Here is a 12,501-nt window from a genome sequence, read left to right as displayed (position 1 = left end):
ATTACTCTTCATGATTCACGCAGTAACCGCCTAAGCGATTTTAGTTGACAACAGCAACAACTCGCACCAGTCGTTTCTCTCTTCCACTGACCGTCGCCAACATCTAGCACCTCCCACGATTGTTGGTTCTACGTTATCGGCACGACTCAGATTTTTATTCAGCCAAGGACTATCCAGCAGCATTCGCCCCATATGTATGGGGAATGTTTATACCGTTACAGCAACAACATTGTCGGTTCTACCTTAGTGGATCGACCCGGATTTATATCCGGCTGAATTCATTCACTTCAGTCACATTCTCTACAATCACAACAGAAACATCAAGTGAATCCAAGACCTATTCAACTTGACTTTTCCTATAGAGCGAATGCTGCTTCTTCTCTCTCTGCCACCAGCAGCAAATACCAGCCTCCTTTCATATAACATGGCTTAGTCCGCGGAGCTGCAGGAGCTTTTATTTCAGTAGAATGTCTTTTTCGAATAGTGCAAGAAATCGCGTTAAAGAATACTAACATCAGCCAAATTTGGCGCCATAAACAGTTCAGATTTTATTCACCGAGAAAGGAATTAACTGCTCAATTGTGTCCTTAGACTAAAGTAACAGTTATTAGTTGGAGACATTCTCCGTTGTATTTCAATATTCCGATACGATACAAATTAGTACCGTCAAAAGTGATTTAGGCAATAACCAGAGGCATCTTCACCATTAAGGGACCAGAATTTCTATCGAGCCCAGGAGAGTTTACTCCGAGACACTATTCTCACTTTGACTCGCGCCCAAGCTAGAGTGTGTGCATTACGAACGATTACTGTGCTGCGTCAACCGCTTTGTGCTACTGATGAAATTCATCAGATTTTTAATGTCAACGCCAGCTATATGAGCAGGCGCAGCAAAGAAGTAAGAGCCAAGATGTCTGGGTCTTAGCCCCGCCAGAGCAGGGCAGCTAAGGAGAAGGTGCTGAGATGATTCCACCTCATTCTCCATATAACCATCGACTTGAGGTAATTCCACGCCTCACAGCATGCATTCCTCGCGCATAGTGAGAAAACCCACGAGATTCGAGAGCTGATATTTTTTCAGCCTCAGAAGTTCGCCCGAGCGCCGCCGATCCACACGTGGCCAGAAGGATTTCGTTTGTGTACTTGCCCAACGCTCGCTGAGTTGGCGCAATGCCCATCTTTCCAGGAGCAGACCGCAGGTAGTGAGGGGGATCCCAATTCTCTCCTTTCGCGGGGAGATCAACTCACATGTCCCTTGTCTGGCCAGCTCATCCGCCTCACAGTTTCCCGCAATGTCGCTGTGACCAGGAACCCAGATGAGGCTAATGTCAAAGAATTCGGGAGCACGCGAAAGTGAGGTCAAGCATTCCGTGACCAATTTGAATGCACCGTCACTGACCCGAGGGCTCTTATTGCCGCTTGGCTGCCGGAGTAAATATTTACTTTCCTGACTGTTAGTACGCATGTGAGCACCCATACAGCTGCCTCCTTGATTGCGGCTACCTCTGCCTGGAACACACTGCAGTGGGCCGGTAACCTGAATTTGAATCTGATGGGGAGCTCCTCGCAGAAAACTCCTCCGCCATCATTTCCTTCCAACTTCGATCCATCCGTGAACAAGTTCACCAGACCCTGCCCCCAAGTGTAGCGATGTCTACGGGTATCAAATTTAACATTGCGTTGAGCGCCAGAGTAGGAGTCGTTCGAAGCAAGCTTAAAAGCGATGTTCGTTCGTAATTGGAGAAATGAGGAAAGAGAGGAAGAGAATTTTTGATGAAGCTATGGTCCACTACAGACTGTGAAGCTAAGAGGGATAGAGATAGAGACTCTTTTAATGAAAGTCAAGCACTTTTCCTAGTTACATGGACTTCGGAAAACCCAAATAGAATCTTTGGTGAATAATCAAAATTTTCTTTATTAAGGGAAAAATTGGTAAACGCATTTGGTAGCATTGACTTCGTGGTAGCGTTTTCTGTCAACCCATTTTTGAACTAACGTTCTGGACAACTTCTGACTCTATCGTACTAACGACTAGGTCAATCCCCAATCCACTTATGGTCAGGAATTGTCTCTGGTTTGACTACTTAGCAACGACCTTTTAGAGCACTCCATAAAACAGTAAAACAGGATCAATTCGCAGTTCCTAGGTGACTAATTTTGTTTGCCAAAACAGTTGATTACTTAACTTAGCGAACGAGAGATCCCTAGCTCGGTGTGCTGTGCATAAGTAGTATGACGCTCCATTCTCTTGAAGCCAAAGATTATTTAATTTAACATTCAGCTAAAGAGTTTTAAAGCCACTAAATATCTACATCTTACTGTAACTTTTTGCTGATGAATTGCCTTCTTGACAATCTACGGGGTAATTTTGTTCAAATAGTCATCGAATGGGAGTTTCCATTTCTCAATAAAGCTTGTATTTCGTCAGTAATCTATCTTCAACTCGGTCTGCTCCAAAGCATTCACTTAGAAACGATAATGAAGCGTCTGGTCATTTGCGCTCGACTTCTCAGTCGATTGCATCTTGTAAAGCAGCATTCCGAAATCCTTTTTCAAAAGTTTCACCCCAGTCGATGTTCAAGGATTAAATTGTATGTACATTCTCGGTCACAGCAGCCAAAATCCTCTTTGTAGGCTCCTTACGTCGATGAGCCGAGTAAGAATTGTCTCACATTAAACTAGTCTTACTAACTTTTTTTACAAAAACTTCAATGCTTCATTTGAGCAAAAACTTATTTACAATAAACGCACTGCTTCGCTATCACCCTTTCCCATGTTTTGGGAATGAGTTAGAAATATATTCTAATGTTGTTCAATCGATGGACGTACGCAATGCGTACCAAGGAGAGATATGACATATGACAGACAAGCAAGCTTTTGAGATGAAAAAAGCTATGAAGCATAACATTTTATTTGAAGCACCCTTTAAATATTAATAACAACAACAACAGCACTAATAATCAACAACACAAAAGCAATTTGTCTCAGCTTAGACGATTTCAATTCAAAAATGGCACAAAATTGATTTATAAGAACAGCTTTAATTCTGTTAAGGGCGAAGTAGATTGAAGAGGAGATTTAAGTGACACAGAAAAAAATACACTAAATAAAAAAACAAGGCATTCATGCATGCGAGACAACCAGCCGATATGGGATAGGATTGCCACTTAAGAGAATATCGAACACTTCTCTAGCAGCGATTTAGGTCCTGTGTCAACAAAATCGATCGTAGTATGTTGTTGTTGCGCGATAAGGGTGCAAAATAAGAAAAGAAATAAATATTCTATTTGCTTGCGGCAAACTGGCACAAAGTCAACACTGTAGTTTACTTATAAATGATGGAATAAAAGTTGTTTTGCAGTGCAAAATATTTTTCTGCTTACCTTCATTTTATGCGCATGTGGCATTCCACCAAATGTGGCACGAGCAGACAAATGGAAAACAGCAAACAGCCGAAAGGGAAATACGCACACATGGAGATGACAAAATAATAGAAAAACGGGAGTGGAATTCTCAAGTAGTGAGCCTCATTTCCAAGGCAGGAGTGGTCTGCGGACTGTGAAATGTTCGCCAAATCTCGAACCCTTTTCTCAAGATGAGTTTGATAATCTTTTTAGAGAATGAGGCCTGTCAACAAACGTATAACGTACAAGACTAAAAGCAAACAAAAATTGTTTTCCTTGTTCACTCGGGAGCATAGGTCCTCGACAAGACTCTTCCATCGTACACGGTTCTATGCTGTTGTTTTTGCACCGTCCCATGAGGTGTCGGCATCTGCTAGTTCGCGCAGCATCGACCATCTCTAAGTGGTGTTTGGTCGACCGCGACCTGTGAATAGAAACATACCTCTGCGAGGCGTACGCTATATATTCTTCTGGGTGACTTTGAAAGGGTCACTAGTGCGTTTACAAAGAACAACTTTTATCGAAATGTTTATGGTTTTCCGTATCATATTTAGCCATAAGACATTATAGTTGGAATTTTTAAATCGCTCCGCGCCAACCCTAAGAAGTCATACTACTTAAAACCTGAGACGAATTCGACGATCCTCCGAATGAAACTTTCTTCAGCACTGAAATCAATGATAAATATAGGGTGATTTACAAGGTTAAACTGACTCAGCAATTGAAAACTCAGGACAATCCGTTTCATTAGCGCTTCTTGGAGCATTCCAAGATTTTGCCCGAAAAATCATCTTCTCTGACGAAGCGCATTTTCATCTCGGCAGCTATGTTAATTACCGAAACTGTACCGAAAAACCAATGCATCCTCAAGAAGAGAAAGTTCGGTACATATTTCGGAGCGGTGGCATCATTGGCCCATTTTTCATTGAATATGCTGCTGGAAACACCATTTCGGGCTACGGTAGATGCGACTGGATATCAAAAAATAAACTTGGACGATCTTCAACAGAATGACGCGACAGCCACACACTCCAGGCCACAACCGATCTTTTGCGCGCCAAGTTTGATAATCGTGCTAACAGCCAACGATCGCAGTTGCGATTTGACGCTAATAGGCTCTTTGGGGGGATTTTTAGTAGAGTGCCGTGAATGATCGATGCTATGCGAACAATGCATTAACGATTTAACCTTTTAAGGCGAGAATAGAGCAAATGACTGATGAGGCAGAGCCAGAACCAAGGTTTTGGAAAACTAAGTTAAAGACAAAGCCAGCTGAGACAGTCATATGAATGACGTCGTAATCCATAAATAATGAGTAGAAGTGTCAGAAGCTTAGATTTCATCCCATTTTGCCACAATGGTGACTCAAAGTGGACCCTTGTTCAATATGCCATAGGAGCTCCATTTGCGAGATATTTGGATTTTCTGCTTCCGTTCAAAGAAAATTGAGGCTGATATGCATCAAATGCTGTTAATTACTTACAGTAAGACCGTGGGTAAAGAAACAAGCTAGTAATGTGAATGCATTAAGACCGATGAGTTTGATGTCGAAGTTTGCCCTAGCGATGGAGTAAAAAAAATGTTAGAGAAATCTAGTATGAAGGCACTTATTAGAGGTTACGAACATCAAATGTAGTCCGTACATCTGAGCTGAACACGGACGCAAAAATTTTCACAGTATCAAGAGTGTCACTGATGACGCTCAGTTAAGGGAGAGGCAAACTTAGAAACACAGAAATAGGAGGTTTTACCTCATCAGCTCATTATCAGCTGTACTCTCCAGATATACTTAACATGCGTGGCGATGCGACAACCAAGATTTTTTTTGGCAACGCATTCGAAGATAGTAAAGGAAAAGGGGGCTACTTCTTTTGGTACCTCTGACCACTTTCTGATTAAATTCCCACTGGTAGCGAGATGCAATGATATTGTAGATAGTTGGAAGGCCTATAAACTATGCGGCTGCTCAGAGAACTTATGGTGTGACTTCATAGTATGAGGATCATGTTCAAGCGACTCTACCAACTTGCAGGCCGACACTGATCAACTACGATTTGGGTAAACTCAGTGAGTGACGAGCGAATGCCAATACAATACAATAATTCGTTTAAATATATAAATACATAAAGAAACAAATAATACATTTGTGGCAATAACAATGTTCTCTGTCACAGCTCAAAAACTAATCAAAAATTAAACTCTGCAATAAGAAAATCTCTGTAGCGTAAAGCTGAGTATATAAAGGTAGGTAGTCTTTTCCAATTGTGGTCATTAGGTATATCTATTACTTCTGCTTCATTTAGCTTCGCATTTAGGTATCTTGTTCTGATCTCCTTTAGTACCGGACATCTTCCTAAGAAGTGCTGCATATCTTCTTTCTCGTTTAAATTACAGAGGGTGCATATTTTCTAAGCATTTCCATACCTAGTTGCATTTAGCTTCAGTAAACCACATCTTGCTTTGAAAATTGTCATAATATCAGCTAGCCGCATATCTTCTTTAATATATCGCACCCTAAATACAAAAGGGTCACAACTCAAAATGTTCCTTCTGCTCAAATATGAACGAGACGTTATCAATAAAACGGTCCGCGGATGACATATGGCAAAAATAAATTTTTTGTTTTTTGGTAGGACTGTTATAAGCTTACATGGCAAATTTCAGCGTGATATGTCACATAGTTTGTTTTCTGTGCTACTGTAAACAAGTCAAGCTCGAGTGTGGAAAATTTTGAGTTGTGACCCTTTTGTATTTAGGGTGCGATATAGGGGAATGAGTCGTCTAAATGTTTATAAATTCGCGTCGCGCTTGACTGTACTTTTTGCCTTGCCATGTTGATATCATTTATTTTCATTTCGGTAAGAAGTTACACACAGTGATCTTGCCAGTCTGTAGCGGTGATGTTTTCTTCAAACTTCAGGCCGAACTCCATTCCCATGTCGTTCAGATGCTTAAGCCAAAACACATTTTTACTTAAGATGCCTTGTGTTAGTTTGTGTGGGAGTCTGTTGCAATTATATTTATAAATAGTTTCCCAGATATACTTCATGTGCAGTTCTAAAGAATACATGTGGCTATCTCCTAACTTAGTTATGATATTGCATAATTTGGAGTGAACTCGGGTAGTTTGAGGGATCTTTTAATAAAGTAAAGTTGAAGTTTATTTACTTCATCGAATAAGGCATATCCCCAATCTTGCGCTGCGTAGGTTTGTTTAGCTCTGCATACCGCTTGGAAAAACTTCCATTTTGATTGTAATGAAATAAATGGCTTCGCTAAAAAATCGTTCCATGTGCAATTAATACTAGCTTTTGCTGAAGTATTCCTGGCTTCTAAGTTCTTGCCGAATGCCATTTTGGATGTGAGAATGACACCAAGATATTTATATTCGGCCACCAATTGAATTTCTTCACCTTGGTACCACCATTTTTCAGCCTGGGAAAGTCGTCCACTTCTTCTAAATACCATGCCAATATGTACCTATATGAAAAACCGAAAGAAATTGCTTCGGCTATCCAATTAGCATTTTCCGGCAAAGGGACTCTTTTTTTGTAAACTCATAAAATATCATAGATAACAAAACAAAATTTGCTGACCTTGCTCCGACTCCCGATTCCATCTTGGTACCATCAGTGAAAACAGAGGTATGGTAAAAGCACTCAATTTTTTTATACCTGAGCCATACACAACTGCTACTCAATGACTACTTTCAAGAACTACATAATCGCAGGCAAGATCTTGCTATAGGTCAGTATATTTTGCCACAAAGTTCGTGAGGGAAATCTCTTTTAGCCTTACTACTTAACATAAAATAAACCTAACGAAAAACGCAGCCATTGCTCATATTTATTAAGCGGGAAAAATCATAAGAAAGTGAGTGAACCTGAATAAAGTGGCTTATTTTATTTGTTTAAAAAAAGAGGTATTATTCCGAATATTTTTGAATGAATTCACCAATCTTGATAAGGTTGGTCGAAAATTCCTTCACCCCGAAGCGAACCTATTCAAGGTGATATCAGTAGACCAGCTGATTTCTTTTTTTCATGCGCCTTCAACATTAGATAGTCAGCACAAAATGATGTTTTGTCGTCATATTTTAATGAGCCAAAACCTTGTTGCTGGTCCAGTGTTAACACCTTTAATGAATTCGCCTTGCCTCCTCAACCTCCGACAACCGACAGCATTTAAAAGCACACATTTTTAAGTTGATTTCGAGTCAACAGGAACTGTGGACACGACGGGTGCAGCCGCTGGCACGTCCGTTACCACATCACCAGCTACCGTAGTAGCTTCTGATATCCCTTCATCCACAGCCGGTGTAACTGGCGCTTGACGCTGTGCGCGTATCAGCAAAACTTGATTCTGTTCCACGTTAGTTGGACGTCTTGTTAAAGGTTGCGGCGCAAGATATTGCGGGTTTATGCCACGTGCAGCTAAAGCTTGAGCTAAAAGATGTTGTCTGATCAATGCGTTTCCATAGCGTGGCACCTTCACTTTGACCGCCTGAAAAACAGGCTGATTGATCACACCAATACCCGGTAGACTTGCTAAGCGTTCGCCATTAGTAGGTAAAAGTATACGGTATTCATCCTCATTGGACTCAGACGAACCAGGCCGGTTAATCACATTAATACCCGGCAGGCCTGGCGGACGTTGACTAGTGGTAGAAGGAAGTGGGTTGTTTGTCTCCTCACTGGAATCCAATGAACTGGAGTCGGGCACACTATAGATTAGGTATGGCAATTGAACGGCTTGTACACATAGCAGTGCTGCAAGAAAATTCAAGAAAGAATATTTATTTATTTTACTACGTATCCCAAAGCAACCTCAGATGCGCAGTACCCACCAGCAGCAAATATCACCAGCAACTTCATGTTATTCGGCGCGCAAAATTAGGCCAGTTATGAGCCTTGTAATGAAAAGGAACCTCTTTATATACGAGTGAGGCTAAGATTGGCAAAATCTGGTGGGACTAAAATAAACTTACATCGTCGTAAATTATCAACATCGTAATTGACAACTAACTTCCAGCCACCAATACAATGCATTCGAAAGGGCATTAGTCCTTCACGGGAATTCAGTGTGTGGTAATATGACTTCTTTGTCTGCGCTTTCCTTCACTGTTCTTTGAAGTTGTTATGTTATTCCACTTGTGGTAGGTTATACAGGGTCTTTCAAGTTCGAGTTTCTGTTTTAGACAAATTTGCAGTAGAAGATCCGCAATTTACTGCAATGAGTTTGATCGCTGCGAAGAAAGTGTTTAGATGATTCTACCTTGTCCTCAAGACAGCTTATGCAGAACGGACTTGAGACAATCCCAAGTCTCACCGCATGAGCACCTAACGAACAATGTCCGGTAAAGATACCCACTAAATTCGAGAGATGGGGCTTTGTTAGCCTTACGAGTTCCCCTCGAGCGGACCCGATCTACCCGTGGCCAGAAGGATACCGCGACCTTGCACGTTTGCGCACTAGCCCAGCGCTCGTTCAAGTCCCATCTTTCCAGAAGTAGACCACAGGTTCTTAAGGGAACCCCAATCCTCTGATTTCGCGTCGAAACCGTATCCAAAGTTCTCTGTCTAGCCAGCTCATCAGCCCAACAGTTTCCATCTATGCCGCTGTGACCGGGAACCCAAATGAGCCTGATGTCGAAGTATTCGGATGCAATCGAGATGCAAACAACGAGCCCAAGGCCCTAATTGCCGCTTGTCTATCGGTGTAAATATTTACTTCCTTAATGGTAATTACCGAGGTAAGCAACCAATCCACTGCTTCCTTAATTGCGGATACCTTCATTTGGAAAACACTACAGTGGTCCGGAAGCCTGAATTTGAGTTTGATGGGAAGTTCCTTGCAGAATACTCCCCCCCAACCCTTCCGTCCAACTTCGAGCCATCCGTGCCATCAGGTAGTAACTTTGTCATGACTCAATTCAGGATATGGTGTGTTCGCCCTCTCAGTGTGTCAAATAGCGAAAGTGTCAAAGTAGCGAAGATTTGTAAACGAAAATTAAAAGTTGAGATTAGGTGAATGTAAACAGGGCAGGAAGATAATACAACGGAGAACAGAAATCAACTTTTTTTTGTAAAAATTGTTAAAAAATTAGCTCTACGGTTACGCCAGCTCAACATCTGATTCTGTTAAATTCACTGACATCGAGTAGCAGGAACGCAATACTCAACATTCTCTGAACTCTCTCTCTCTCTGAACCGAAGTGTGGCATACAGCAACATCAATTTATTGCAAACGAAATTAGCGAAAAGAATATTAAATATAGTCGTGATATTATGCGGCAACTTACGAGGGTCATAGATTACAAGATTTGGCCATAATCGTGAGAGTAACTTCATGGGGTGGCCGCCATTCGAAATTCACAGAGAGAACGTTGATCCGGTGAAACCAAAATTAATTAAAACATTTTTCTAATAGCGGTCGTCCCTCGGCAGGCAATGGCAAACCTCTGAGTGTATTTCTGCCATGAAAAAGCTGCTCATAAAAATATTTGCCGTTCGGAGTCGGCTTGAAGCTGTGGCTATCGCTTTGTGTGAAGGAGTAGAGCCTCGCTAAAAGCTGTATGGGATGTCACCGCAGCAACTATCAATCCAGGGTTTCACTACTGTCTACTGTCTGATGCATGGAGCAGAATTCGCTCGAAATCCCTGGCATTACAAGTCTTTTGTTGCTCACAACATCTAAAACCATAACTGTAGCTGACAACGGGCAGTTGTGTAGGTTTGGAACGTAGCCCGTCTAGTCATAACCATAACATCTCTGGCACTTCAAGGTTTTTAATTTTGTTTATAAGACGTTTTGATCGGTTAACTCACTGTTCTCGTCTTTGTTCCGACATAAACTGTCTACTGCGCCTAACGTAGGACTTATACCGGAGATATTCATGGACAACTTGACGAATGAGACTCTTAGAAGCAGTACATAAGCTCCCTCGCAAGTGCTCTAATTGATTTTAAAGACTCCTCGTTAATGATCACTTGCACTTGTTCAATAAATTCTGCAGATCGGACCGTGTCAGAACATTCAATGTGTGTTTTGCGTTTTGCAACAGGTTCCGCATTACCGCCTGATGCTTCCAATTTACGGCGAGCGAATGAGCGGGGGAAAAATTAGAGATTCGGAAAGATTAACAAAATTAACGATTTCTAAATCGATGTGATTGTGCATAAAGCGACGATAACTGCATGTCTCTTCATTTCTTGAGTTAATTTGTAGTTCTCCATGTCTTATCTGAAAAGGGGCAAAAATAAAAATATTGGTTTCTGGAAGTTATAGTCACTTACCATATAAGCATGTCCTAAACTACCATATGCACCCCGTAATATTTGACTCGAAAAAGCCCCAGTGCTGCTTAAATACTCGTATCATCGAAAATTTATCCAAAACAGTCTACATCTGTGAGTGTTCACTTAGAACATAACAAATGATTTATTATTCATAAATTGTAGACTCCTTACGACCAACATATTTCAATGAACTGATTATGAACGCTCGTCCAAAATACGCATGCATGTTTTTAATTATAATTTAAAAAGGAAGCTCCAACTGGGGATACCTTGTATATGAGCAGCTTTTATTTTTCACAGCGAACTTATAAATACACATCCCATTACTTATGAATTGTTTATAATTATTTGCAAATTTGTTTGTTTATTCAAAGGGCCTTATAGCGATTGGTTGTGATTGCGTCACAGGTTCCGTTGAGCTGGTTTAATTTTGCCTCTTGCATGGAATCTTTTGCGCGATGTAACCGTAAATATTTCAAATGCGTTTCGTTGTTTTTCGCGGCATTCATTAATGATGAATCACTACTGCTGGCTTTCTGTTATTACTTTCCAATGAGAGAACTCAATTTGTTTTTTTTTTCGCAACAGAACTCGTACGGTATTGTTACTTGCTCTTGTGCGTTGGAGACTGCATAGGCTTGCCGTGTGAATGTGCTATATGGGAGAGAGAGAGATAAAAACTCTTTGGGGAAGAACCTCTGGTGAGATGTACAGTCAACTATTTAGCAACTCAGCGGTGATTTGCCAAAGGGTGGGCGTGATTGCAAGCCGATTTCCCGGGTTTCCTTGTAGCAAAAGTAAACATCTTCCTCTTCTTTATTATGGTATTAAATCCTGTTCATCGACAATTTTATGCAAGAAATACAATTCGTTTAGTTACATATTAAAATAAGTAAATAAATACCAATTATCGTAAGAGATGGATGTCCAACACTCATTCCAGCGTTTCGGAGGGCGTCCGGATGGCCTCGTAGTCCTCGGTTAGCCAACCTATTGTCAAGCATCCTTCTTCGTCTCCACCTGACAATGACAAAAGTAAACATACATATGTATGTAGACGGTGAATTTCGTTGACTTGAGGCACGGAACAATGCAAGTAAAAGTTTCGGTGATTGCACTAAATTGCTTATAGTTGTATCAGGCGTATTCAAATGGATTTTCTTGAGCGAAGGCTTAAAGTTTACATAAATAATTACTCTATTTGGATAAAAATAAAAATGCGAATTTTCAGGCGCCTTTGGCTTTTACGCAGTTTTTTTTTTTGAGTTAAAAAACAGTTATTTTGGTAAATAACTTTTGGAAAAAAATTGTAGTACAAACAAAAATAAATAAATATATATTGAAAAAAACTAACAAAAAGTTTTGGAAAAAAATATTTTTTTAGAAAAAAATTTTAATAAAAAAAAATAAATAAATATATTGTACTTTGAAAAACATTATTGTGGGAAAAAGGTTTTAGAAAAAAATTGTAGTTAAAACAATATGTGTTTAAGAAAAAAAGTTAAGTAGTCGACGGAGTAACGGTCAACACCAAAAGAGAATTCGCAAAGTTGAAGCAACTAAAGCCTCCCTGAATGAACGCGGTCTAATGAAACTCCTTTGAAAGTGAATTGGCAGTATTGCCAATAATGAATTATACCCAAGGCGAACTGAGTACCTTGAGTTGTGCCATTAAAAAACAGTTACTGTATTTTGTCGCTATTTTTACAAGTCTGACGGCAACCCCTTTCATGAAGACGAGGTGCCGCGTATTAAATTGTGAAAACACAAATTATGAAAATACCTACAAATCCAGTTTT

At 40.5% G+C, this 12,501-nt stretch overlaps 1 protein-coding gene across 1 annotated transcript; it reads right to left on the bottom strand.

Annotated features, from left to right (window-relative positions):
* Nucleotides 1-7,528: 7,528 nt before the first annotated feature.
* Nucleotides 7,529-8,290, bottom strand: LOC129242836 (uncharacterized). Its single transcript, XM_054879701.1, has 2 exons — nucleotides 8,251-8,290; nucleotides 7,529-8,173 (listed from the first exon to the last, which is right to left on the bottom strand). Exons 1-2 carry the CDS (start codon nucleotides 8,276-8,278, stop codon nucleotides 7,605-7,607), a joined length of 597 nt encoding a protein of 198 aa, XP_054735676.1. The 5' UTR covers nucleotides 8,279-8,290; the 3' UTR covers nucleotides 7,529-7,604.
* Between the last annotated feature and the right edge of the window lie 4,211 nt (nucleotides 8,291-12,501).

The sequence above is a fragment of the Anastrepha obliqua genome, chromosome 3 (assembly GCF_027943255.1).
Source record: "Anastrepha obliqua isolate idAnaObli1 chromosome 3, idAnaObli1_1.0, whole genome shotgun sequence".
NCBI classification, from domain to species: Eukaryota; Metazoa; Arthropoda; class Insecta; order Diptera; family Tephritidae; genus Anastrepha; species Anastrepha obliqua.
The sequence above is the reverse complement of the archived record's forward strand: the minus strand, read 5'-3'. Positions and strand labels throughout refer to the sequence as shown.